Raw genomic sequence first — 27,785 nt, forward strand, 5'->3', positions numbered from 1 at the left:
AAATGGAAGATTATGTCTTTGGAGAAAAGACAATATTCCTACATAACATTAGGCTGAGTGAAATAAGCCAGGCACAGAAAGACCAATACCACCATGATCTCCCTCATCTGTAGAATCTTGGAAGGTTGGACTTTACCAGAGACTGGGAGTGGGGAGTACAAAGTTTCCCACAAAGTACAAAATTTTGAGCAGGATAACTATAATCAATCCTAACATATTGTATACTTCAAAATATCTAAGAGTAAATTTCAGGTGTCTCGCCACTGAGGTGATGGTCGTGCTAACTAGTTTGATTCAGTCGTTCCACATCCCGTGTGTATGTTATCACTGTGTGTATTACATACAAGTAATACAAATATGATTCGACAATTAAAAATAATATTTTAAAACAGCCTAATCAGAAAAGCAGTTTTGACAGAGGATTTAATATAGGAAACTTGTTACATAGGAATCAGAGGACTGGGAGCATGAAGAGAAACACTGGGGAGGTATACTTAGGAGGTAGCTTGGACAGATCTCAGTCCCAGGCGATCAGAGGAGGGCTGCTCAACTGTTGGTGCTCAGTTCTCCGAGGAGGGCCCACTGTCTAGCTGGGGGCGCTGTTTTTGAGGAAGCATCATGAGGCTGGTTCCAGATGTGCTAATGGACGTGGAGGCTGGAGGCCAGGGTGGTGCTAGCAGGAGCTGGAGTGCCGGGAGGTTAATACCTGTGTCCCACCTTGGTCTCCCTGAAGTGCCCCTACTGGCAGGACCTAGCAGAGGCGTTGGGCCAAAGAGCCTATGAATGGGGTGTGCCCCAGGTCAGGGTGAAGAAAGGCAGATCTGGGGCTCAGGGATTGTAGGGGCTAGCCAGGGAGTCCCCCCATGGTGGCCCCAGGGGCTGCACACATGGCAGTCGCCCAGCTGTGTCTCTGAATATCTGTCTAGCATCTTCTCTTCGGTTTTGATTAGCTCTTCCTGATTCAGTCTCTCCTTCCATATTCCCTCCCTTTTCCTTCTGTCTCTCCTGTCTTCTCTTTGTCCTTTCCTGTTGCTGCCTATTCCTTGTCAGTAAGCCTTATGACGTGACTCATAAAGTGAGGAGGAAAGCACCCCTCAAAGGAAGTGCCTTTGGCTTCCAGTAAGCCCAAAGGAAAGCAAGGTGTTTGTTTGTTTGTTTAGGGTACCAGGGGTACTCGACCACCGAGTCACATCTCCATCCCTATTCTGTATTTATTTTAGAGACAGGGTCTCACTGAGTTGCTTAGCATCTCTCTTTTGCTGAGGCTGGCTTCGAACTTGCGATCCTCCTGTCTCTGCCTCCTGAGCTGCTGGGATTACAGGCGATTACAGGCGTGCACCAACGTACCTAGTCAGAAAAGCAAGCTTTGTTTTTTTTTTCCAGGCCAGCTCCCAGCCCATGATTTTCGTTATCTGTGGACCCTACCCATCACCTCTATCTAGAATCCAGTGATGCTCTGATGGATTCAAGAAGCCCCCATGGGGTATATGCAAAGTCCCAGATCGAGTTTACACTGTGATTGGGTGGTCCAGACTAAAATTTGTTAACCATTGGTGATATTCAAGCTCCTCTATTCCAATAATAATGGAGCTGGCTCTTTAGATGTCTTGGGAAGTTTGGGGATATCACCCCCCACCCTATCTCACACGAATTATCAGAGGAGATTACCAGTGGGGACAATTAATAAAATACCCAGCTATCAGCATTGAAACAGGTTACTCCCCAGAGCAGGACATGTTCAGAAGTGAGCTCTGCTGAGCTGTCCAACAAGAGTGGGGCAGTCCAAACTAGAGGATGTTTTAGACTTCAAGCAGTGGGGCTCCTTTTCTTGACTGCAGCATCACAGTAGGACTTAGGCTGCTCCAGCAGACTTCTGTGTGTGATTGTGTACCATTCTAAGATGCTCATTGATTCCAGAAACATTGTTTGGCATTGCCTTTCTTTTCCTGGAATTGTGCTCTTAAAAGGTAAATAGGAAAATAACCTTTCTGTGAAGCATGTCCACTAATCCCAGGGAAGGACTCCCACTGCACAGAGGAGAGCAGAGGTCATCACCATGCCAACCACCAGGCACAGGAATCCAAACACTTCCAGGTACATCCTGGGCTGCAGCATTACCTATGCTAGCTTCCAGGGAGACGGAGCACACTCGGGGGCAACAAGTTAAGTGAAGTGAGTTTACTACTCAAGGGAAAAAAAGAAACCTAGAATCCACTTTGACCTGGTTTCTACAGGCTCAAGAAAGCTGCCTGAGGCAGATGGCATCTTGACTGGTTAGGGATATAGCAGGGAAGGACAGAATCTGACAGAATTGTCAACTGATCATCCTAAATCTTGTCAAGGCATTTGACCACAGGGTTAAAGGTCTGGTTGATGCATTTCCTTTAACCAATAGCTTTGTTGTCAGTATCAAAAGATATCCATGTGTTGAACACTTTACTTACCACTGTCTCCTGGTAAGAACTTCATTTTTTTTCTCTCTTGTGGTGACTGTCTCTCTAAATCCTTCACGTGATTATGAAGCAGTACGTGGTCTGGCCCCTCCCTCCCTTTCCAGGGCCCACCTTCTTTCCGTAATAGGTGTAGCCACACTGCTTGTGTGTCAGTTTCTCAGATGAGTGTTCTCTCTCACTCTGACAATTGTGCCCTCTCTTCCCCTCTGGATGTGGGGAAGGTACTAGCAGTGGAGATGGTGAAATGAAGGGATATGGGGTAAATAGCAAAACAGGGCTGTGATGGATTGAATGTGGCAGAGAGAGGAGTCAGTGCTGGTTTCTGTGATGCGACCTGAGCACTTTCGTGAATGGCGAAGACCCTGGGACAGGTCAGCTTAGACATGGGTTCTCTTTGAGTATGTGCAACCCACTGAGATGACCCTACATTTTTCACCATGAGCTGATTAATAGCTTTGTTTTGTGACCCAAGATAGCTTTGTTTATGTGTAGGCCTCCCTCTTCTAGCCCCAGTGTTGAGAAGATCAACAATTTAGGGTTCCCTTGCCACAAGATCATCAGCAGTGTCACACGAGGTCCTACCAGGAAATGTCAGTGTGGTCAATTAAACTGGTTGCTATTGCTGGCTTTTTTACAGGGAATGGAAGGACTTGACCTAAGGGAACCTAACAGACGTGCATTCCATACTTTTACAGATGGGGAGTTGGCCTTTGTGCTCCATCCACCCCAGGGTGAAACCTTCTATTATATTCCAGAGCTTGTTTATCAGTTGGCTTTCAATTGAACAGAACACCCGTATGCCAGTCAGCTTTCTATCACCATGACAAGACATCTGAGATAATCAGCTTATAAAGAGAAAAGGTTTATTTTGGCTTATAGTTTTGGAGGTTTCAGTCTATGATCATTTGGGCCTGTGGTAAGGCAGCACACCATGGTGGGAATGTGTGATGGAACAGGACTACTCACCACATGACCAGCAAAAGAGCAAGGCAGTGGCTGGAGTCTCACAGACCTTTTAAAGGCACACCCCCAATGATCTAAAGGCCTCCCATTAGGCCCCACCTCTTAAAGGTTCCACCACCTCCCAATAACACCCACTCTGTGTACCAAACCTTCAACACCTGTACTTTGGGAGGACATTCAAGATTGAAACTACGGCAGCCAATAATTTTAAACCTTTGATTTTCAAAGAAATTTTTCTTGCTTGCTTTAGAAATACCTATTCCCTTTCTAGAAAACAAGCAACCTCTGTTCTGTTATTCTGAATGCATCAAGGACATAAAGACAAGTCAATCAGCCGCAAAAACCTAATGCTCCAGAGGCCAGCGGCCAGTGTTGGGGAGCAGCTAGGGAAGTGATGGATGCTAATGAAGGGCAACAGCATTGTCATCGTAAAGTCGTGTAATTGCAAGTGCTTAAGGTGTAATAATTACATTTTGTTGCACTGGTGAATACTTCTCCACAAAGACGGATGGATATGGTTTTGTTTACTATAAGTAAATCAAACAAAAGGCTTGTTGGGAAACAACTGTGACCTAATTAATAGCTTTGTTTATGTGTTGGCTCTCCAAAGGGATTTACCCAGTTTTGGTTCATTAAGCGCCATTAATGTGTTAGGCTTAGAATTCTATTTTATAAAGATGTTCTCTCAATTTTAACTTTATTAAACATGGCTTAGTCGTTATGGCAGCTAATTTAATCTTCCTCGTTCGCTCAGTTGCCACAAAACAGTGGAGCAAGACAGGCAAATTAGCAAGCTTCTTTCTCCTAAATACTCCACACTGTCTCTTCGCCAAAGACGGCGTCCTCCCTGGAGTGTTCGGGATTCGCCGGTTACTGGTAATGTTTTCTTTCCAGCCAATAGCGAGGCTTTTCCTCCAGGCCCTGCGCATCCCAATCCTTACCCCTCTGGATTCTCCTGGTAGATGAGCAAAGGTGAAGAGAATTTGCAGCTACTGCTGTTGCCTCTGTTCAACATTGTCACTGTCTGCAGCGAGGGAATTCTTGGGGAATGAATTATGGAGAACCCAAACCATGGCTCACAAAGTTGGATTGCAGCTTTTCTGCTTACAGGGCCCTCTCAGGGCTTGGCCATCTTTCCAAACTTAAATCTTTCTTCATTTCTTTTCTTGGAGAGAACAAAACCAGTAACTTCAGTAATGTATCCACCTGGAAAAGCACAAGTTGCTGCTCACTCACTTGAATGTTATTTAAATGCTGTTTTTCACCTTCACAGAACTTTGTTTGATAAGCTTACATGACCACGGTTATTAGAACATTTCAGAATTTTTTAAACATGTTCCTTCAAACATGTGCTGAACGATTTTATTCAGGTTTCCAGTGGGGGAGAAACTACCTCAAAGTTAGAAGCACAAACTCTGGGAGAAGAAATATGAGAGAGGGGGTTCAGGGGACAGTAGGAGCTTTGGGGAGTAGCAGATAGGTCACTATGGTTTAGCCTCCACCCTCCCCGGGTGAGGCGAGTGCCACATGCCACAGTATCTAGTCACAGAAAAATCACAGGTACTTTTTTGCCAGGGAAGCCAATTTCTAAGTCAATGGCTGCCCAGATTCCCCTTTGTCCCCTGGAATCTCAAAGCTGAGCTCTACAGGGCTGATCCCCCCTTTTCTCGGTTTGTCCCCAAGTGGGGTCCCTTTTATTGTCTCTTGCCATACTGAAAGCTTCTCTGGGCTTTTTTTTTTTCCTTTGGTCAGCCTTTACCTGGACCCTGTCCTGCCCCTCACCACTCCCTGAGCACACCCCACTGTCATGACGGCATCCTGCCCATTAAAGTGGATTAAATTATTTTGCAATGGGTCCATCTAGTTCTTGTATCTAGGACAGCTACCTGGACTATCTGCAGATCTGTAGGCCTGATAACCACATCTTCATTGAGCTTATGTAACTGACTGACGCATCTGATAGAATGTTTTTTTCCTTTACCTACTAGAGAGCAGCAAGCAATTTGAGGTTGGCATTCCTGGAGACATCCTGGGGCTGAGGGTAGCTGCCACATCAATGTTAATGCATAGTTTTGTTTAGTTTACTTGAGAACAGGAAGGATGGGGACCCAGCATAATATTTCAGGAGCCTTTTCTTATAGATATAAAAAATGTTAAGATAAAAACTGAGAATTAAGTCTACTTTTTCTATGCAGAAAGAAAATTCAGAGTTGCTTTATGCTTACTTGTTCTGAAAGACCTAGAATCTTTGATCATATCAGTAAATATAAAGGTTAAGAGGCTAAATTTTTAGCCCTGGCATTTTTTTTCCATGTGCATTCCAAGTTGACTCTTTTTCAACAATTGACTATCCCTTCTTTTCTGTCTTCTAATATTTAACATAAATTGAGTCTCAGCTCTCTGCCCTCATCCCTGTTCTGTCTCATCCCTACTTCTCTCTTGCCCGGAGCCATCAGCTTGAAGTGTGTGATTCTCCATGTCCTTATCTGTAACCCTATAATCTCCCTGCCCCCTGCCTATCCTGCTCCCAATGCCAGCTAGACTCCTTCCCTCCTGTTCCACTCTGCAGCCTCCCCAACTCCATACTATGGATGATCAGGTACTATGGTCAGTGTGTTTTGCTTCCTTTGTATTTATCCTTCAGCTCATGTGCAGTGGGTGCCTGGTGCTTGTCAAGGGCAATGCCAGATCCTGGGAATGCAGTTGTTACCAAGGGGAGCCACGTCTGCCAGCCTCTTGCCTTGCAGGAGGTGACTTTCACACCTCCAGACTTCCGGGACCTTGTCGTGTTTGGCAATGACCACTGTCCTTCCACCCCAGTGTCTGTGTGTCAACATGTTTATTATCCAGCCCTGTGTGCTGCCTTCTCCTCCCTGTGGCTTTTCTGTAGAGCCTCTGGCCCTAGGGACTTTTTCTGCTGCTGCATCTCCTGCTTGTCTCCTCGAAGTAGAGTCTCTTGAGTATTTTTTGCTGCTCATCAGCATAGGCTCCCTAAAGGCAGGGCTGGGACTTTCCTGTCTTTCCACACCATCCAGTATAATGACACAAGTGTAGTAAGTGTGCAATCGATGTGAACCAAATAAATTCAGGAATTAATGAAAGGTCACTTACATTTTCCTCCAAGGTGTTTTGGCTATGAGTGACTACTTCTTTATTTATCCTGAAAGTTAAATAAAATTGGTTTTATTCTTCTGTGAGTGTGTATCAAGCACACACTAAGTGATTTGAGTCCCAAATCTAATAAAATTGTGGTGGAAAGTGGACAGAGGACACATTTGTGTTTACAGACATATTTTCTTAAATTATGTGATATATTGTTCAAATGGAAGAGTATCTTCCAAAATTAAATGTTTAAAATTAGTGTTGCCATTATTTTACATGACAGTAAGTAGACTAATGGTGTCTTTCTCTGGGAATTCACATGGAGAGGAAAGCTGCCTGGCACCTGGCCTTGGGCCCCAGCTATGCCACCTACTGATTGTGCTGCCTGGGCCAAGCTATTTAGCTTCTCTGCAGCTCAGTCTTCAGCTGCAGCTGCAAGGAGGTTACAGACTAGGCCTTGCTTGCTTGTGAATCCATTTCTAAAACAGCTCTTTGGTAATAGGTACTCACTTGATTTTGGATGGATGGATGGAAGGAAGGGAGGGAGGAAGAGAGAGAGGAAGGAAATTAATTACCTAACTTATTTATCTATTTTGAGAGTTAACAGTGTTGGCTTTAAATGCAGTGAATGTACACCCCCATAGCCATTTTTATTTTCCTTTTCAAGTTCAAAAACTGCTCTTTTTATTAGGAGGCAATTTCATTGATCTTATGATAACCATATTCTTTGCCACATTGTGTTTATGTATCAGGGCATGTCAACATGCCATCTCTCAAAACTAGTTTATTCATCTGTTTGGGGCTATAATAATTTAGTCGTGTGAGGATACTGTGTTTTCTGTTTTGTGTTTGGGATTAAACTCAGAACTAAGCTACACCCCCAGCCTTGTATTTTATTTCAGTGCATATTAAAGAGTATTTTACATTCTCAAAGTGTTATCTTACTAAAGTTAAAATTCAAGTTCTGGGACTGGGGGTGTAGGGCCGAGTGTGCTTAGCATGTATGTGGCCCTGGGTTTAGTCCCTGGCATATGTGTGCTCTCGTGCATGTATGCATTCTCGTATTCTCTCTCTCTCTCTCTCTCTCTCTCTCTCTCTGTAAATTGTAACAAGGCATTACAGTTTTGTTATACCCCAAATTTAAAATTGTCTCAACAAATATGGTCATTACACTGTTAATGCTTACAAGGCATCAAATATTTTGACCAAAATAGTCTTCCTGACATTAATCCTCTTGTTTTTTTTTTTTTTGTTGTTGTTGTTGTTTTGTTTTGTTTGAGAGCTTTCAAGTTTGTTTTTTGGTTTTTGGCTGGGGGATATCTCATTTTAGATTATGGTCAATTCTGAGAATTGTTCTGCAAGAAGCATTCATATGTTTTCAGCATCTGAGGGAAGATGGAAAGGATACTATTATCTCAAACCTGAATAAATTTTGTAGGAAGATGATTAGGAACAAGAAGTATAGACTTCTTTCCATTAAAAAATATGTGCTGTCTTCATCGTGAAGAGCTCACTCTCCCCACTTCTGAATTAGTACTTTATAAAAGTTTGCTTATTGATTTTGCAGAATAGAAAAGTTGACTATTTTGTAAAGTAACTGGGTTCACTCGTTTACTTAGTCTTTGGCATGGGAGAGATCTGTATTTTAAAATTGCGTTTTTTTTTCTCTTTTCTTTTCTTCCACGTCAGGAAGAGTGAATATGCCCTGTAATGCTATGCTTAAGTAAAATTACACATTCGGGGCATCTAAATTGGCATGCCAAATTATAGGACATTTTAATTATTATGTGGATGTGACAGATTCAATTATTTTTGAACTCTTTTGAGAAAGCTGCCCTTAGCAGTGATTCACGGTAGTAAACAAAAGATTAACAGGAAAATGCCTTTTGTGAGACTTAATAAATGTTTCCGATTAAATGCCAGAATTAACTGCAATATCTAGATGTGGAAAAACAACCTGTGTCCTGCTTAGAATTTCTGCCTATTCTCTTTAGATGAATTTACTCTAAACACGGCCTAAATGAAGAACTAAGTACCACTTAACATCAGAATGGTTTTGCTAGGTGCGTCATTTGGGCCAATTGTCTCAGACTCTCTCTTCTCTCTGAAGCCATTAACCAAAGCCACTAATAAGAAGAAATGCACAGCTAAGCGCCCCCTCCTCTCCCTTTCAATTTCCAGTGGACATATTAATGAGCAATAAGATGGCTAAAAGGCAGGCAGCTGAAGAAAGAGAGACAGAAGCAAGGAAAGATAATTGTGAAAACAGATCTCCAGGCCCTCAGCAATTCAGATTGGGCTGCCCCCGTGTGCTGTGTAGCCGTGATCACTGGAATTTCGAGCTCAATTTCTTAATTGCTTCTTTAGTCTTATCCAAAGAGAAAATTGGATTTCTAGAGATTTCTTCAGTGCAGAGCAATTATGCTAAAGCTGCTTAGGTAGTAGCTCTTTTAGCCAGTCTTTTGCTCTCAGAATAATAAACTACACCCAGAGGTGACTTCAGAATGCACCTTAACCTCACCAACAGGGGTGTAGCCCCCCTTCCCAGCAGACAACAGTGTTGGCCCCTAAAGAAATTCCACAGGCGTTTACTTCCCTTCCAGCTGTTGCTCAGATTGTATCAGACCAGCTCAGCAGCTTATTTGCTAGGGTCACTGCCGTCCGGTTTTCTGACATTACTTTGTGTTTTAGATAAATTGAGTTTGATTTTCTTCAATCAAGAAGTTACCCAGTTTTAAAAGCACTAACTAATAATAACAACCCCAGATGCCCTTGGCAGAATAGAAAATGCACAGGACTGCTGATTGCCTATAATCATAGTCTAGAACTTTCATTTTCTTCCTTTCCTATAACATTATAATAATAAAAGGTCAGGTTAGGCCTTTGTTTGCTTCGTAAAACAGGGTAATCAAACCGTTTAAACACCCTCCGGGCCTACCACCCAAATAGATTCTCTATATTCTCCTGCCCCTTTCCGAAATATTGTCTGAGTTATAATATGTTGCTGCAAAACATTGTGTTTCAATGGTCTTCTTTCTGCTGATTACCAGGTTTTGGATTCAGGAAGACTGAAAGAATATGATGAGCCGTACGTTTTGCTGCAAAATAAAGAGAGCCTATTTTACAAGATGGTGCAGCAGCTGGGCAAGGCAGAAGCCGCTGCCCTCACTGAAACAGCAAAACAGGTGAGTGTGCACCAAGGAGCTGTAATTAAAGTTTGTCTCACTATTTCATTCCTCACAATTTGGCACCATGGGTCTGGTAACAAGCACTGTGTGCCCCCTTTCAATTACAAACCTCCAGAGACAAAGCTTCAGCATGTCCCAGGTTGAAGTCAGGCCTGGGAGACTTGACAGAAGCATTGGGGGCCGTGGGGTGTACATACGCATGCAAGCAGGTGTGCCTGATGGGGACAGTTTTAGACTGGACTTTTTCCCCATGTAGACTGAGGGTTCTGATTCTCACAGAACACAATACTCATTTTGCAGACCCATTGAATTTCATTCGTATGTGTGCTGAGGACATTTGAGGTGCATGCAAATGCTTGTCAAGGTACATCCAGGAGATTTGAGAGTGTGAAGGGAAATGTTGAATATTGTTCATTTGTTCTAGAAAGATCTACCAGGGAAACAAGCAGATATAAAACAAAGTTCTTTGTTTTATAATTTGTCGAGAAAACTCCTACTGTCACTTTCTCCCCAGGTTTCTCCTAATTCTTTGTTAAGATTGGGTCCAAAGACCACTTTGTACTTCTACCTTCTAGAAGATAACGTTGTCGTCAGGACAAATCAAAAATCCATCAAAGCTACAGTCTGAATAGTGCTTGAAGGTTTACAGAGTACTAAAGACATTTGGGTTACATGGTGTCTGAAAACAACAGCCATGCAGTCCTAGCTCCTTCTACAGATGGGATATTGCACTTTGGTTTAAGAACTTAGCCAGTGTCACACAGTGGCTCATAATTCTTTGAATAATTCTGTGAGGTGGTTTTTGTGTTGGTGGGAGGAGGAAGGTGGGGCGAATGTCCACTTTCCTTGCCGCGTGTTGGGCAAGGGCTTCCAGTGGTACCTGATGAGGCTCCCTGTCGTAACTGCTCACCTCTTAGCATCATGGCAACATGGATGTGCTTTTCCATTTTCATTCTTCTCTGTATCTCCTAAGCTTTCAACACCATAGGTAGAATAACATTGCTTGGTTTTATATAGCATTTTAAATATCTTTTAAACACAACAGAATAATACTGTTCCAGTATCTAACAGTCCTTTTGTATGAGTGATTTGTCTAAAATGTAGCAAAGGTTTCCTTCTGTCACTGTTTCTTATTCTTGTTTAGGAATGAGGATCTGTGCCTTCCAATATTTCTTTGAGTCTTGCATCTGTGTTTAAAACTGTGACGTATATGCCTACATATTCAATATATCATGCTTGGTACTAACAACATGTTAGGCATGCCCCTAGTCATGGGCAATATAAACCAAAGAATAGAGAAGAACCGAGGTGTTTGGTGCATGTGTTGAACTGTTGATGATGAGGGGGATACTTTGGCACTCGTTGAGAGGGACACACTGTGCTAGGATAGACTCCCTTCTATCATTACGACTGTTTAGGAGGACAGGGCTCAGTGAGGGGATGGAACTCGCCAGGATCACATAGCTAGCTAAATAGTTAGCAAGGTTGGGGTTCAAGGTGTAGGCTCAGGGAGGATGGTGTCTGTGTACCGAGCTTTTCATAAAGACTTACACTGCTAGCACCCGAGGTGAGAAGCTGCACTTGAAGCACTAGACTTTTCTAGGCCCAAATTATCCAGAGGACTTTCATCTTCTGCTGGTCCAACTTTCCCTCATAAGACCCAACCAATCCTTTGGGATTCCCTGTGTACTCATCATCCTTATTTTAAAGATGAGGAAATAAGGCCCCAAGATAATCGAGTGACCAGTGTTACCCTCGTTTGTAGGAGACACCAAATGAGAAATGTTTTCCTTCAACCTTCCTTTTATTTCAAGTGTAACATGTATACAGAGGTCACAAAATTAGAAACCTCTTGATTCTCTTTCATCTGCTTCAACAGTACTAATGGTCAGTTACGTTCATGTAGTTTGTATAAGTTCTTGAAAATGATTTCCCTGGCTCTTCACAGCAGTTCTTTCCTATGGCACTTGGTTGGCAAGGATATGGGTTGGTGGACAGCAGAAGGCACGTTGCTGGGTGAGGCCAACGCCCTGTTCCAGCCGCTGCATTCTGCATAGAGCCTGAAAACACTCCTCCTTATTTCACTGGGTGTGCAAGGTGGGGCCAGTCACCCAGGCTCCCTCAGAGGCAGAACATCCCTCTTGGATCTCAGGCCTGCCCGTCACTAGCACAGGTCACTTCTTCAGAAAGACAAAAGGAAATACAGATCTTGATTCCTAGCCCCACTGAATATCTTCTTGACATTATTTCTGCACACACTTGGTCCGCTTAGGAGAACAAGTTGTCAGAGTGTCAGCTTTTTAAATGTATAAGATCAAATATCAACGCTTCCTTCAGAACACTGTGGGGATTAGTCTAAATCAACAAGCTTTTCACTCTCACAGATTAGAATTCATTGGTTTGAAAAGAAAATTCAGCATCTGGGTAAAGGTACTTCCAAGTCACGTATCCTTGACCACATAGTTGCTTTTCTGAAAACGTTGGTGCGGGCCAGCTGATTGGCCTTTAGAGACATGATCCATGAAAACTTAGAGAAAAGTACTTCGTAGACATATAAAGCTGGAGGGTGTATTAGTCTGCTGGGCTACCCTAACAAAGTCCTGTGGGCTAGCTGGCTTTAAGCATGAGGACTTATTTTCTCAAAGTTCTGGAGGCTGGAAATCCAGGGTCAAAGCCATCATCAGCAGGATGACTTTCTTCTGAGGCCTCTCTCCTTGGCTTGTCGATGGCTGTCTTCTCCTGGTCTTTCCTCTTCCTGTAATCTCTTAAAAGTTACATTGGATTAAGGCTTACCCCAAGTACCTCAATGAACTCACCTCTTTAAGGACTCTGTCTCCAAATGCAGTCACATTCTGAGGTAGTGGGGTTAGTGCTTCAGCACTGGGAGGAGGGGGTCACCACACCATTCACCATGTAACAAGGGCTGAGTGCCCATCATCCTCTTCCTGGGTGCAGCAGACCTAGTTGAAGCTTTCAGAGTTCCTTTGTTCTCCCCGTGGGATGGATGTGCCATTTTATCTATTCGTGAAATCACCAGGTAGAACCCAAAAGTCGTGACATCCTAGCATCCTGGATCCTAGGAGCCTGGACCTGATTAAATAGATAAAGAGGCCCTTAGCAGGCAGTGGCCTTGGATACAAGTCTGTAGTGCAGGGATTACAGTACTGTCCCGGCCCCTTCACCCTGCTGGGATCAGATGAGATGGTATGTATTTACATGCTTCCAAGAACATAAGCATTTTACAGATATAAAGAAATGTCACCTATTAATAACAAAAATTTGTTCACTTTTCAGAAGGCTAGAGGCCAAACCCTTACCTCCTGGTTATAACAAAAGAAATGTCCAAAGCATTCTGAATAGCTTTAGAAATTCTGAATATTTAGAAATTATTTTAATTATCAGCTTAATAATAAACGCTAATGCTGTAAAATTTTAGGGTTTTTTTAACTACAAAACTTCAGTTGTCTAAATAGTTTTTAAATATATTTAGACCTGTGTATTTCACTTCTCTGTTTTAATTGATGATACTTTCCCCAACTCTTAGCTGGCTAGGGTTTCTGCTCTTGTACAGTCTTTTTTTTTTTTTTTTAACTTTTTACTCAGAGCTGGGATTGAACCCAGGCCTTTGCACATACTGGGCAAGGCTGTGCTATACCACTGAGTTGCACCCCCGGCCCTAGTGTAGCCCTTTTCAGATTCTAGTGATCCAATAGTGGGTTTGGCACCTGCTTAGTCCATCACAATCAGTGCCTTTTAAGGAATGAATTAGAGAATAATGAAATAGAAGGAAAATAACTATATTAGATATTTCATGGATCTCCTTGAAATCTATAGGGATGTTCTTATAGATAGGGAAAGTAAACTGAACTCCATGTAAAGTGAGACATATTTATTATTACAGGTAGCAGTAAAAATAAGTAATAAGCTATAAAACAGTGTTCTAGAGGAGGGTTCATTGGAGCTAGAATCTGTGACTTATCACATGTCTGAAATAGTTGGCTGCTGTCTAATTTAAACTTGCTTGTTATAAAATTTGAACACTTTGTTTGACTTAATATGTTGTAATCTTTGGTCTGAGGTCTTCTAAAATTGTTTATTCGTGTGGAGGAGTCTGAAGCCACACAGACATAATTTGGTCTTTCCCCTTGGTGCTCAAAGGATTCTTTCTTTATTTTGGAGGTCATTTGTTTTTTCTGGGATATCACTGAGTTCCCTTTGGGCTTTTGTTTCTGGAAATTTCCTTAAATTTACCCTATTTTAAAAATTTGATTATATTGTCCTCTTTACAAGTCTCAGTCCTGTTTATGCTATGTGTCCTTTGTCTGTTTTATAAACTGTTTTCGCCCAGTCCTTTGTAATTATTAATTTCCAGTTGTTTTACTGAGTACTCAATCCTGTTCCCATGTCTCATTTTTTTCCATCCCTGGCTAACCATCTCCATGCTCCCTTCAGTTCTTCAGTCATTTCATTGATATTTTCATTTTCCCCTTCACTCCACTGTTGACCTCTGTCAACTCAGGTCCCATCACCTTTTTGCTTTGCATTTTTACCCTGGTCACTTGTACCACTGTTGTGCATTGGTTGGTTGTTCTGCAACTTTTGCCTTTGCATGTATTGCATTATGGTGGGTTGGGTTTTTTTGTTTGTTTGTTTTGTTTTGCCATTTTCACCTGATCAGTAGTATTCATTTATCACGTGTCCATCGTTTTCCTTTTCTCACTTTTTATTTGTATATTTGACAGATCTTATACTTCTTTTTATTATTATTATTATTATTATTTTTCCTACTTCTCCCCTTTGAATAAAATGAGTTTTTCCTAGACCATAGAGCTGTGGGATAGTTGTGGCCAGGGCATGGTTTCAAAGCAAATTCGCCCTGTTTATCATAGAATCTCCTTATGACTGCGCAAGAGAGAGACGACAGAGAGAGAAAGAAATGGGTATTTATAATGCAGCTCACATCTCAGAACCTCTCTCCCCCTGGGCCTCACCAATGTATATTCTTCAACAAAGCTGTTTCTGTATGATTTCTGTTGGCGCCAGCTGATTGGAGGACTTTACTCTCCCTGATGGCTGAGATCTGCTCCCAGTGGTGTCCACTGTCTCTCTTTCCACAACCTCATTGAATCCAGTGGCACATGCAACCCTTCCGGATATTTTCCCAGTCAGTGTTTCCGATGACACCTGATTCCATCAAAGGCTGAGCTTATTCTTTTTTTCTCAATATCTTTGATGTTTAAGGTGATTTCTAAAAGGACAGGAGAGAGAAAAATTCATTATTGCATTTTCTTAAGAGCAGAAGCTCTAACCCTCCATTTCTCGGACAGTAGTACATACACACCAGTGATGCACACCAAAATCACACCTGCTTTAATGAGGAAGGAACCTGAGGCCTTGAGTACCATTAGTTACACAGATCAGTGAGAAGGAACTGATGGTATTGAGCCAGAATTCAATCTGTTGGGCTGATGTAAAATAAAAGCCCCAGTTTTTGTCCATGAAGGGGAGCTGGTATTGCTTTCTTGCTTTTAGTAAGATCTAATTCCATTATGGTGGCTTTATGATGAGCCTGAGTTTAAATATGAAGTTTCAGACTTCATCAAAGGGACTCTTTGAACCAGACTCCAGAGAACCAGAAGAAGAGGAGCAAGATGCCCAACATTGACTGGACATAAAGTCTGCTGGCCCCAGACTTGAGATTGTATGGCACTGTCTCCAATATACTCTTCACAGACATTCTTATGTGACAAGGTTATCCCTTTTTGACACATGAAGAAGTTGAGACAGAGGAGGCTAATAATGTCCCAGAGTCCCCAACTGGCAAGGGCTGGTCCTCCAGCTTTAGCACCCTCTCAGTTGTACTTTCTCCTTCCGGCTTGCCACGTTCACTCAGTGGACAGTCTCAACCATGACTCTGGGGTCTGTATTAATAAAATCAAGATCCACAAACGGGACTCCTGGTGTGATGTTTTTGTGTCTCATGCCGGGTAATGCTGCTACTTTCCGTGTACTAAGGGGCCATTTCTCAGAGCAGCATTCCCAAACACACCCAGCACTTAACTCGGTGTGTTTTCCACCAGCAGTGTGCAGCCATTAATTAGTTCCTATGAGGTAAGTCATTGTTATCTCATTTTACAGACGAGGCAGCCAGTATAGAGGGAGGGTAGAGTAGTTTTTCCAGTATCAGCAGTAAGTCCCAGGAGGGAGTATGAAGACTGGGCCTTTCCACCCTAGGATAAGCCTGGGACCTGAGGACCCTGCCAGAGAGGGGCAGTCATCCACTCCCCTCACTGCATAAGAGATGCTCTATCCTTCTAGGCCGTTGTCCAGAATGTTTTATAACATGTGGCATCGGATTCGGGAAAGATAGGCCAGATGAAGGATTTTATACAAAAGGAAGTCCGTTCTCAACCAAGCCTTTCAGACCAGGAACTAAGACCATTTAGTGCAGAATTGCAAATAGCATCATTTTCTTTATAAAAAATGACATTGAGAAGGGTCAGGGGGACAAAACCAACATATCTGAGGAGGACTCTGGAGCAGAACTTCAGTTGAATTTCCATTTGTTCCATTGTTGGTTGTTTTTAGTTTCAACAAGAAATCTCCCTTTTGAAACATGTAAATCTATAACCACTGAAAATATAGCTACCTCAAAAAGAGCAGAACCCCCACACACAAGTATCATATTTTTGAAAACTTGTCCCAAATTTCACCCAGTGGGAATTAAGTAGAGAATACTTTTCTTCTTATGTGACATTTTAATATATCGAATTTTGTGTTTAAGTCATTTTTTTTTTTTGAGTAACAAGTATGCAAGCAATGAAAGAAAGAAAGTGGGCTTAACACATAGGTGTGTGTCTCAGCGCTCCTCATTTTGTATTTGAAGTCCATTATGTCCAATGATAACTTTGTTGACAGCACCCACAAATATATTTGGAGCCAGGTTTCATAAAATAGATCCAGAATCGAATGACTAAGAGACCCAGCTCATGACACACGTCAGCCTCAGATAGATGGTACATTTTCTGTTTTAAAGACTCGAACAAAACTTTTCACATTCTTCTTTGGGAATAAAAAAAAAAAAATTACATTCGAAGTCCTTTTTCACCCAAACACATTTGGAGATAAGAGCTCACAAGTCTTGACATTATTTCATTTTGTTACACGCATCTGTCAAGGAACCAAGATACGATACAGCTACTAAAAACGGATGATTGTGGAACAGAGAAACTTGACAGCATTTCATTTCCTTTATGTTCTGATTATACATTTATCAGGAAACCTGTATCTCTTCTAGTTCAGCTAGAAATTGGTAGAATTCAGGAACTCAAAGGCTTGGCAAAGGACTGTCCTATTATTTGGTATCATCTTACATTTTAGAGAAGTTGCTTGGTTGGGTCATTGTTCAAGCTTTTTCCCTGCTTTTCATTATTGTGACCCACTATCCACAGATCACATTTCTATGGGCCCTGGGACTGCTTTGCTGCACAAATTAAACGCTGGGATATTTCATACACAGAAGCCAGAGTTTGAATGCTTGTCAGTCAGAGTTTATAAAATATAGGGATTACAACCTGATATTAACATCCAAATCTATTGTGCTCATTTTATGTGCGAAAATGAGAAACCCTCGTGCAGACGCTAGATTTCCCAGCCTCTTTGTCACCCTGTTTTTAATTTATCTCCAGGTTTTGAGTCAGTAAAATGATTTTGCTTATCAATTTAATGGAGTGATAAAACATATCTGGGAATCAGAATGATCTGAACTAAAGTGGATCTACAGGTGGTTTGGCATTCAGCCCAGCCCAGCAGAGGGTTTTAGGGGGCTAATTCCTCTGCAGCATATGTACATCCCTGGTTTGTAATTGTGCCTCAGTAAATGACATGATTTGCTTCACACGAAGAAGTGGACACAGAAATGCAATGCCTTAGAGAGGAGGACTTTGAAACTTCTAAAGATGTTTTTTTTTTTATGCTTGTTATTTTTTTTTATAGGTGTACTTCAAAAGGAATTATCCAGATATTGCTCACAGTGGCCCTGTGGTTATGAACACTTCCAATGGACAGTCTTCAGCCTTAACCATTTTTGAGACAGCACTATGATTCTGCCAGGATGTCAATCAATTCCAAAGGCATTTGTCTATAGTTTTTGCACTGTGTAAACTACATTGTAGTTTGTTTTTTTCCTTAACTCTAGCAACAAATATTTACACATACAAGATGTTAGTTTTCTTGGATTTTCTCCCTTTTGAAATTCAAATGTTATAGCTGTTCTTTTACAATCTAAATCAGAGGTGCAGACCACCAATAAAAGGTGTCTACCAGGTTTTGTGCCTTAACGGACCCCAGAGCCAAAGCCCATTTTGTAAGGAATAGAATACAGTTATGACAGGGGTTTTTTGTTATTAGTTTTGGGATAATTTTGTTTTGTTTTGATTTTTTTTTTGTTGTTGTTGTTTTTTCTCCTCTGTTCCCCAAAATAAGACACTAACCTCCAGTGGTATCAGGGACTCTACTTACTTGAAGACTGTGTGAAGTTGCCATTTTGTCTCACCACTCTCAACTAGGACTCCTTACTTTCCCCCAAAGGCCTCTGGTTAGAATAGTACAGATAAAACTAACAGGAAAAAACAAAACAACAAGAAAAATGTACTTCAAGTAACATTGTAGGAGGAAGAATCCACCCTGCCCCGGCTCCAAAAAGATATGTGACTAAAGTATAGGAGGACAATATTTTATTATAGGTTCTAAAAAAGAAAATGCTTTCTTAAGTTGAGAGCCTTTATTCGTGCTTCCATAATGAAGGATACACATGTGAACGTCCCTCATCTATAGATTTGCCTGGCTCAGACATGGAACTTCCTTGCAGTTTCTGACTCAGCAAGGTGATACTTTCCCAAAAGGCCAAACAATTCCAAAAGTTGGAATTATCAACTCCAAGGATAATTCCTAACATATGGAGTATTATTCTTATTTGGATTTCTGGTTTACAGGAGGTTAATCCTCTTGTTGACTAGAAATCTTTTGGTTTAGCCTTTCCTAAGATCCTTTCCGAATTGCATACATAGGCTCTCTGACTTGGTGATTAAAACTGAAAATTGTTGCAAACATTGGCTGTAATTATGTACTATGTTCTCAGGATGCTTCCAGAAGCTTTCATGAGCCTGTTCAGATTAGTTTCCTTCTGACCACTAACAGCAGTTTCTTTGGGTCCTTCTGAATAGGCAGTCAACAAACCACAATACTTCTAGGACCTTTGTACTTCATTTGAACTATGAGTCCAGTTCTTCCTGATGCAGTAGCTATGTACATTGGGTTCAGGTTAATAGGATATCATCACCCTCAGGTTGCATACATCAGTTTGTGTGTGTGTATGTGTGTGTTTCTATACACACACACACATAAATGCCCATATATAGTAGGCTTTTCGATTCATTAACAGAAACGAATGTTTTGTAGAATGAAGCATTATTAAAAAAAGCACACACACAGCAAACCACCAAAATACATGGAGCCACAGAGGTGGTCTGACTTTGTATTCAGAAGTCTACGATTAATGTTTTGTACAACAATCACGCACAAAGTTGTTTTTTGAGAGTCATGTTTAGTATTTCAGGAAACTGAAATGACAATGATGTCTGTTTAAATATGAGAAACGTTTTAAATATATATGTGTTCATTTGGCCTTTAGAGGTTACACGGTCATATAAACATGTTTCTATTTCATTTCTGTTTTGATGTCATAGGATTTTTAATGAAACAAAACTCAACTGAAATAAATGACAGTTTTCCTCTTCATTCAGAGGTCTGTATTTTTGTTCTTAGAGGGATTACTGACTCATATCTTTGCTGAAGAAAGCCAGAGTTTTCCTGAGATCAAAAGAATATCTTCCTTTATCAGTGGGTTCTGTTGACTGCTTAGGTGAACCAAGTCTTCTAAGAAGATATGTGGGCTGTGGATAGACAGAAACAGTGGCTGTTGGGGTCCAGTTGCTCTCCTTCCGGGAAAAGAATATTAGCTTATGTCCAGCCTTGAGCAAATATTAAATGGTCAAGGTTTTTGTTGTATCTTAGAAAGTGATAGAATATTGGTTATCAAGAGTGGTCCCTGGGCTAGCAGCATCGCCTGGAAACTCATTAAAAATGCAGATTCTGGCACCTTCCCCAGATCTGCTCAATTGGAAACCCAGGTGGTAGGGACCAGTAATCTGTTTTAACAAGCCCAGAGGGTGATTATGGTACAGGCTAAAATTTGAGAAATGGTGCCATCAAATGTACCTCCTAAAGCTCCTTAAGAAAGACACAGAAAGTTCAATTAGGGAAATGGACAGGAGACCTGAATTGAAAATTCATCTTACAAAAAAGAATATCCAAGAGTCCAACAATTGGAAAAGTGCATCAAACACCCCATGGAGCAACAGGAATACTCACGTACTGCTGCAGGTATGAATATTTTTATTGGAAAAAACTATTTTAGAAAAAAGTTTATAGCAGTTTCATAAGCTGCACACCCTGTTGACTGGCCAGATGTGTACACATATGCACCAAGAGTGGTGTTCAAGGGTGTTCCTACAAACGATTCCTAATAGCTCAGGCTGGAAATAACTGACATGCTCACCAACAGGAGAAGGAAAATGAGGTAGCAGAACACACAACGTTGAAAGCAATTAAACTACGTGAACAACACAGATGAATTTCACAAATACAACACTGCTCCAAAGAAATCTAACCCAAAAGAATATTTATGATTCCATTTAAACAAGTTCCATTCAAGCAACATGCATGAGGCCCTAAGTTTGAGCAATTCTTAGCTTTGGGAGATGGAAGGTGTTGGTATTTTGGATACAAAATGGGAGGGCATCTAGGGTGCATAAAATGTTCTAGTGTTTTGGTTTTAGTTTGTGTGTGTTTGGGCTGATCAGTGTCTACTGGACTTTTCATATGTTTTCTGCACTTCTATTTAAAATACTTTACAACTGAGTTGACAAAAAAAATTGTTCTCAATATTATTTTTCTTTTAGAATCCCAAATTCAATTCCTTAATTTTCTGGGTGGCATGGAGGTGGGGAACATGCCTCAGTCTTCTACAAATGAATTATCTGCATCTGGGAAATTATTTCTACTGAGTTTATGTTTTAATACAAGGCTCTTCTAGGATTGTCTTGTGGCCCACAGCAAATGACACATTTGAAGTCCTTGGCACATGAAAGATCAAGGCCTATATTTTCTTTAACCAATTACATAAATTTCACTTCCTCTCCAATTTTAATATAGATATGAAATAAAATGGGAATTTTGGGGATTTTATTTTTTAAATGTCTTGAGGTATAACTGAATACAAAAAGTTGTAGATATTTAATGTCTATACTTCGTACATATATCTGAGAATCCATTCTCACAATTGATGTCCTAAACATATTTATTACCTCCAAGAGTTTCCACCTGCTGTCTTTGTTTTATTCTTCATTATTAGGAATGAATTACATATATAAGTCAATGTAATGCTAAGTCCTTTTGATAACACCATAAATAATTGATGTCTTAACTTGAGAAGAAGAATCAACTTTTCAATTCAATGAGGCAGTGAATTAGATTATTATTTAGCATTGTGACAATTTGGTGAGTTAATTTATCAGCTGACTAACTTGTCAATTGTAAACCAATGAAAGTCCATGTTTGTAGAGGTGTTAGAAGCCCCTCTTCTCAAATCTGAGTATTTGTTTCAAATCTAATTCTGAAAGATTAATAATGTTCAGAATCTTGTGCTCTGAAGTGTGTTCGATTTAATGTGTATTAAGTCACTTCCCACAGTCAATTCTGTTTGGGAATGTCTTCAAGATTCACCTTTACCTAGAAGACTGTGACATTCTGGAGACCACATCAAAAAACTAATTTGTACTTCCTCTAATGTGCCACAACTACTAAGGGCGGACTTATAATTTAAAAGGAAAGAGAAAAATCTTTCACCTGGAATGAAGAAAATTGAGAAAGTTCAATAAGTAATGGTCCAACCTGAAAGCCATGTTTATTGCCACCTGGTTTCTTCACCAATGATATAATTTTCAAATGTTCATTCATTGAAAATTGAGTGTGTCAATAAGGGAAATTACATCCTACTCCATAATTAGTAGTTATGGGTTACATTATTCCTCAAATACAGACTGAAAAATAGAAATAGGTTTCCTTTAGAATTTTGATAAAGTCATGACCCCATTTCTACAAAATGTGGCTTGTGCATTTTAATGGGCATGCTGATCTGTATCGAATTCTGGCTTTTAACACAGAGGGTAACCTCATTCATACAATCCTTGTTTCTACTGTTTTACCTTTGGGAGGCTTAGAAATAAATGATATGAGTATACATATAACCAATAATTTTTAAATTAAAGTCCTCCTTGAGTACTGGGTGCTGTTTTGTCCATGTTGCAGTTTGGTTCTGTGGGATGCGATGCTGTGGTGACCATGATCAAGTTTAGTGTTCTTGATGCTATTGGCATCAGTGGCCTTGGGATTAACACCTTTAGAATCTAGAGGAAAGAAGTAAGATTGGGTGGAGGAAGAAACAGCTGGAATGTTGCCCAGACAACCTTAGTCCACCCCACAAGAAGCTGTGAGCTAAAATGGTGCACAAGGATCGTCCTGCCATGTGCAATTCCTGCAGCTGGGGCAACACACCTTGAAGGGGAATCAGGGTAACACATCTGCATGTTCACCGCACGTGTCACAGCCCAATTATTGGGGATGCACTTTAGTCCCAATGACTCTACACAAGGCAAATATCCAATGCGTATTCCCTAAGGTCAGCACAGTTTTCATCTCTTCCAGGAAGCTATCTTAGGCTCACTCTTGGGATTGGGCAACTCCTATGTATTTCCATAATGCACTGAGCACGCCTCATTGATTGAATGAACACAGACAGGGCTCTTTCTTGGAAGGGCCCAGCACTTGGCTGAATGCCTTGTTGATGCCATCTTGAAATTCTCAATTTTTAAAGGGCCCTGCCTGTGTTTTCATTACACTGGGTCCTATAAATTAGGTAGCCTATCCTAAATATAAGTATTTCTGGGTCTGTTTCCTCATTAAACCAAGTTTCTGAGGACTTGAACCACCTTTTCATTTCTTAGCTTACATCTGCTAGTGCAATTTCTGTCACATTGTGACAATAAATGTTTGCTGAATGACTGAGAATAATCCCTCTGGACTTATAATTACAAATTTTAATGAATAGCCTGGGGTAACAGACCCCTGGTTGGGAGCCTGTCATATATCATATAGATAGTCCGTTCCATCTCTGCCACTCATTGGCAACATAGGGTGACAAAGAAGTAGGACACTTGAAAGTGAAATGGAAGTGCCACTTGCCCCAAACAAGGTGCTAGGGCAATAAACTGGGATCAACCTTTGCACACTGGGATATAGTCACACCACAACCATGCAGCCTTAGTTACATGTTTGGGCAAGTTTCTACCTTAATAAACCTCAGCTTCATTGTCTGTAAAATGGATCTTCTCCCTGTTCTTGCACACTTATTTAGATTGATGGATCAGAAGCATACAGGAAAAATAAGAAGAATGGAACCAAGAGATACAGGCACTGACCGCGGACAGGAAGAAGGTCCCTTTTCCCCCAAGAGAGGTGTGGATGAAGGCAGTTTGTAAACTGTAGGAGGTATATTTGAGGAGGTCTTTGATGATCCAAGCTGAACTATTCTTATTTGACAAGAAGTGTAGGCTCTGGATCTGGCCCGCCTGGTCCAAACACTAGCTTCTCTGTGCAATGGCTGCTTGAGTCTGAATCTAAGTTCTACTCCCTGCTAACTATATGCCCTTGAAATGGGGAAATAGACTATCCCTCCTTTTTTTTCTCTGTAATATTAGGATAATACTGGGATAGCAATTTTTCTTGGGGGACACTTTCAATGATGAAATATGTAGTACTTTACGGCAGTGCCACTCAAAGCATGGTCTTTAGGTTAGTAGTGCCAGTCTATGAAGAGCTTATAGCTAGTCACAATAAGCACAAGACGAATTTCAAGAAAGTGTTCAGAAACTTTTATAGCCTTTTGACATTACCACAACTCCAAACTCATGATAAGTGAACTCCTCTTCTTGCTAAGCAGACCAGACACCAGATCGAGTGTTGAACTTGAACTGTGAGGCTCATGTGGCCCCAGCTACACCCTAGCCAGCCCTGTGTGGTAGAACTATTCATTTGCAATAGATCCAAAATAATTTAAGTAAAAATGTTTCTTAACTCTAGATAGTTGAGAAGCACTGCTTTAGAACAAAGCCTGGTATGTGGTTAGATCTCAGTAAACATTAGATCTTTATAAATCAGGAGAAAATTATACCATGATCTTTACATTTAAAATTAGACCACATAAGCTTTCAAGGTATTCTTCAAGAACAGTAGCAATATTTTTAAATAGCATTAAAATGTTCAATATTAAATAGGGAATTTTTAGGTCTAAAAAACTATAATACTATGCCTATGTGTATATTAATTAGATACTTGAATCAAAAGCAAGATCTTGATGTGGAAAGTAGCTTTTAAAAGAGGTTTATGTTCAGGCCATTGATTTTCCTTTAAAAATAAAGAATGTGAATTAACAGGTTTTGCTTTTTAAATCTAAAGTTATAAGGTAAACAATCTCATGTTTTCAGTTAACCAGCAATTATGTTAACTGAAATGTTTTATTTATTTATTTTTAATTTTTTAAAAATTGTAGGTGGGTACCTTTATTTTATGTGGTGCTGAGGATTGAACCCAGTGCCTTACATGTGCGAAGCAAGTGTTCTACCACTGAGCTACAACTCCAGCCCCTGAAATGAGCTTATTTTAATTTAGAACTTAAAAATAACATTAATAAAAGGAATGACATGTCTTGGCCCTACAAGACCACCATCGATGCTGCAAGCCCTAACTTGCCTAAGTGGACAACATATGGGATTATATGCCTTTTCAAGACAAGCCAAAATCAAGACTGAGATGCACTAAGAATATTGTCAGAAAGCTTACTTTGGAAAGTTCTGACTAAATCTGTCTTTCCCTCAGCAACCATTTTCATAAAACTAGCCAGATCACAATTATGCATCACAATAGATGGAAGACTGGTATTGCAAACACTGTTGGTCCAAAAGTTAATCGTAATTAATTTTAGAGGGCATTATGTGAAAAACATTTTTTAATTAAATTTTGCAGATTACATAAATCAACATGAACCTTTAAGGAGTATTTTAAGTAAAAAAGGAACAACAGATAGGATTAAAGATCTTAAAACTTTCCAGTTTATAACATAATCATGAATTTAAAATAATCCATGAGTCCATACTGATTCTAATAAGATCCAGAGAGGCAGCACACATAGGTAGATACATAAGAAGATGGACAGATGGAAGGATGGACGGACCAATGGAAGGGGAAAATCTCTTTGCAATAGACTGCCAACTAAAAAATGTAGAAGGATTGGCTGAAAAAGTACCCATTGAAGCCATCATTACCATAAATAATTCCAACAAAATCAATATCGATTGCTAAATAATACAGTGAACATTTGGAAGGGAATGATACATGTGCACAGATGGAAAGTATCTTCCCATATTAATAAGAGGACAATTGTATCTTACCCATTGTAATATCTGGCAGATATCACCCGAACCAAGTGACCAGAATTAACATCACCAATAATGGGACCAACTAACACACTCTTGCTGTGTGAGGCAATGACAATGACAGGTCACTTCTGTGAGATTTCTGCCCCCGCCCCCCAAAAAGCACAACCTGGATGAAATCGACAATTAGATTGCTCCAAACTTAGAGGACATTCTGCAAAACAACTGGTCAGTACTCTAATAAAAGTGTCAGTTACCATTAAAGTTTGAGGAACTGTTTCTTATTAAATGAAAACTTAAGATAATGAAATGCATTGTGGGATCCTGGATTTGTTAAAAAAAAAAAAAAAAGAATACAATAACGGCAGTAGTGAGACAATTGGAGAAATTTTAATTAAAAAAATATATACTAGAAGAGTTTTATCAATGCTATATTTCCTGGTTATTTATTATACCATGCAATGTAAGAAAATATTTTTATTCTTAAGAAATACACATTGATGTTGTTATGGTTTAGATGTGGTGTTCCCCAAAAGTTCACGTGTGAGACAATGCAAGAAGGTTTGAAGGAAAAATGATTGAGCCATAACCTTAACCTAATCAATTAACTAATCCCTGATGGGATTAACTGAGTGGTAGCTGGAGACAGGTAGGGTGTGGCTGGAGGAATTGGTTCATTGGGGTATATATTTGTATCTGGAGAGTGAAGACCTCTCTCTCTCTCTCTGCTTCCTGATCACCATGTGAGCTGCTTCCCTCTGCCACACACTCTGCCATGATGTTCAGCCTCATCTCGACCCCAAAGAATGGAGCCTGCTGACTATGGATGGAGACCTCTAAAACCATGAGCCCCTGAATCAACCTTTTCTTCTTTACAATTGTGCTGGCTGGGTCTTTTAGTTACAACAGCAAAAAAGCTAACTAAAACAGATGTCTTTAGAGATGAAGGACCATTATGTCTCCAACTTACTCTCAAATGTTTCAGCACAAGTGTATATACACGTTATTTATATACATGATTCTGAATCAAAAGATTATCAAGACAGAAAACAACTGTAGGAAACAGTGTTATGTGAGTGAACCTAGATGAAGGATACATAGGAGTTTATAGTGTTATTATTGCAACTTTTCTATTGACTTAAAATTTCTTTCAACATAAAGTTAAAAACAATATTTTCCACAGCTCCACCACTGTGTGAAGACTCCACATCTAGATAAACAAGAGCTGATGACTATATGCTTCTACAGAAATCATCAGAGGAGTTTAATTTTGTGAGTATGGTTTGTATAGCTCCTTCTAAACTGAAGCACTCAAATCTAGCTTAAGGCAAAGGCACAGAAATATGCATACCTGTGTGGCATATGCATGTGGGGTCAAGTGCCTGTGCAGCACCTAGACCCAGGATGCAGGCAGGTCCACATGCGGCCACTCCCTCCAACAGTGGGTGACTGCTGCAGTCCTAGAAATCTGGCTCATCAGCAATTCTGCATTTGGCATTACTATACCTCGAAAAATTACATACTGTATCTCACCTGTGTGAAATAATTTTGTTAGCAGAGGGCACCTGGATGATGCTGTTCTTGTGATGACAGCTGAGTTAGGAGTGGATGCCTTGCATCTCTGCCAAAAGTTAAGCACAAAGCACTGCTAGCTGCTCAGCTAAAGCCATGCAGATGATCCCAACTCTGATCCCAAATCTGTTCCAGTTGAAATTCATTTTATCCCAACCTGTTTTCCCACCATACATGGCTATTTCTACCTGGAGTTGTGCCAATCGAGTTTATTCCAGTAAGAACTTTCTTAATATGCAAATAAACTTTTTCTTAAAGACTTGGTTTAACCCAGTTGCAGCTGCTGCTAGTGGGTTTTATAAGAAAGCACCATCACTGTTGTGTTGCTACTTTTGAATGCAGTAACTAAGCCAGTGTGCAAACAAACTGGAGAGAGATACTGATTCTAGGTGTCCTCCCCTCCAACAGTCACCACTTCCAAGAAAGTTCACTTTGGCAACTGAAACAGTATTGAGAAATGGGGATGGATGTCTGATTTAACAAAGCAGAGGTTAACATCTCTGGTCACTCTGGAGTTCTACTGAAATTTGAGTTTTGTTTTGCTAAATACTTTCCTTCCTTCCTTCCTTCCTCCCTTCCTTCCCTTCCTTCCCTCCTTCATCTTTTTAGCTGTAAGTGGACATAATACCTTTATTTATTTATTTATTTATTTTTATAGTGTGCTGAGGATCAATCCAGTGCCTCACATGTGCTAGGCAAGCACTCTATCACTGAGCCATAACTGCAGCCCCTCTGTTGCTTTCTTAGCAAATACAGTGAAAATGAGGGAACTGTCCAGTTTCCAAGGGTTAAAATAGAAAACACTATTGGGAAAAACACAGAAAAATTAGCAGCATCAAACATGCTGGTTAAAATGTGAATGATGCAAACTGTTCCTGCTTTTTGGCTCAAAAAAT

At 40.4% G+C, this 27,785-nt stretch overlaps 1 protein-coding gene across 2 annotated transcripts in view; it reads left to right on the forward strand.

The window, feature by feature from the left end:
• The window catches only part of Abcc4 (ATP binding cassette subfamily C member 4), a 223,627-nt gene extending 204,123 nt beyond the window's left edge, over positions 1-19,504 (forward strand). For both annotated transcript variants that reach the window (XM_046454929.2, XM_046454930.2), the window contains 2 exons: positions 9,569-9,703; positions 17,702-19,504. In XM_046454929.2, coding sequence (XP_046310885.1) covers positions 9,569-9,703; positions 17,702-17,809 — 243 coding nt within the window. In that variant the 3' untranslated portion in view covers positions 17,810-19,504. The remainder of the gene's footprint in view (positions 1-9,568; positions 9,704-17,701) is intronic.
• The last annotated feature ends 8,281 nt before the right edge of the window (positions 19,505-27,785 follow it).

Source organism: Marmota monax, unplaced genomic scaffold (assembly GCF_021218885.2).
Source record: "Marmota monax isolate L192 unplaced genomic scaffold, Marmota_monax_Labrador192_F-V1.1 WCK01_AAM20220418_F8-fsc00026, whole genome shotgun sequence".
NCBI classification, from domain to species: Eukaryota; Metazoa; Chordata; class Mammalia; order Rodentia; family Sciuridae; genus Marmota; species Marmota monax.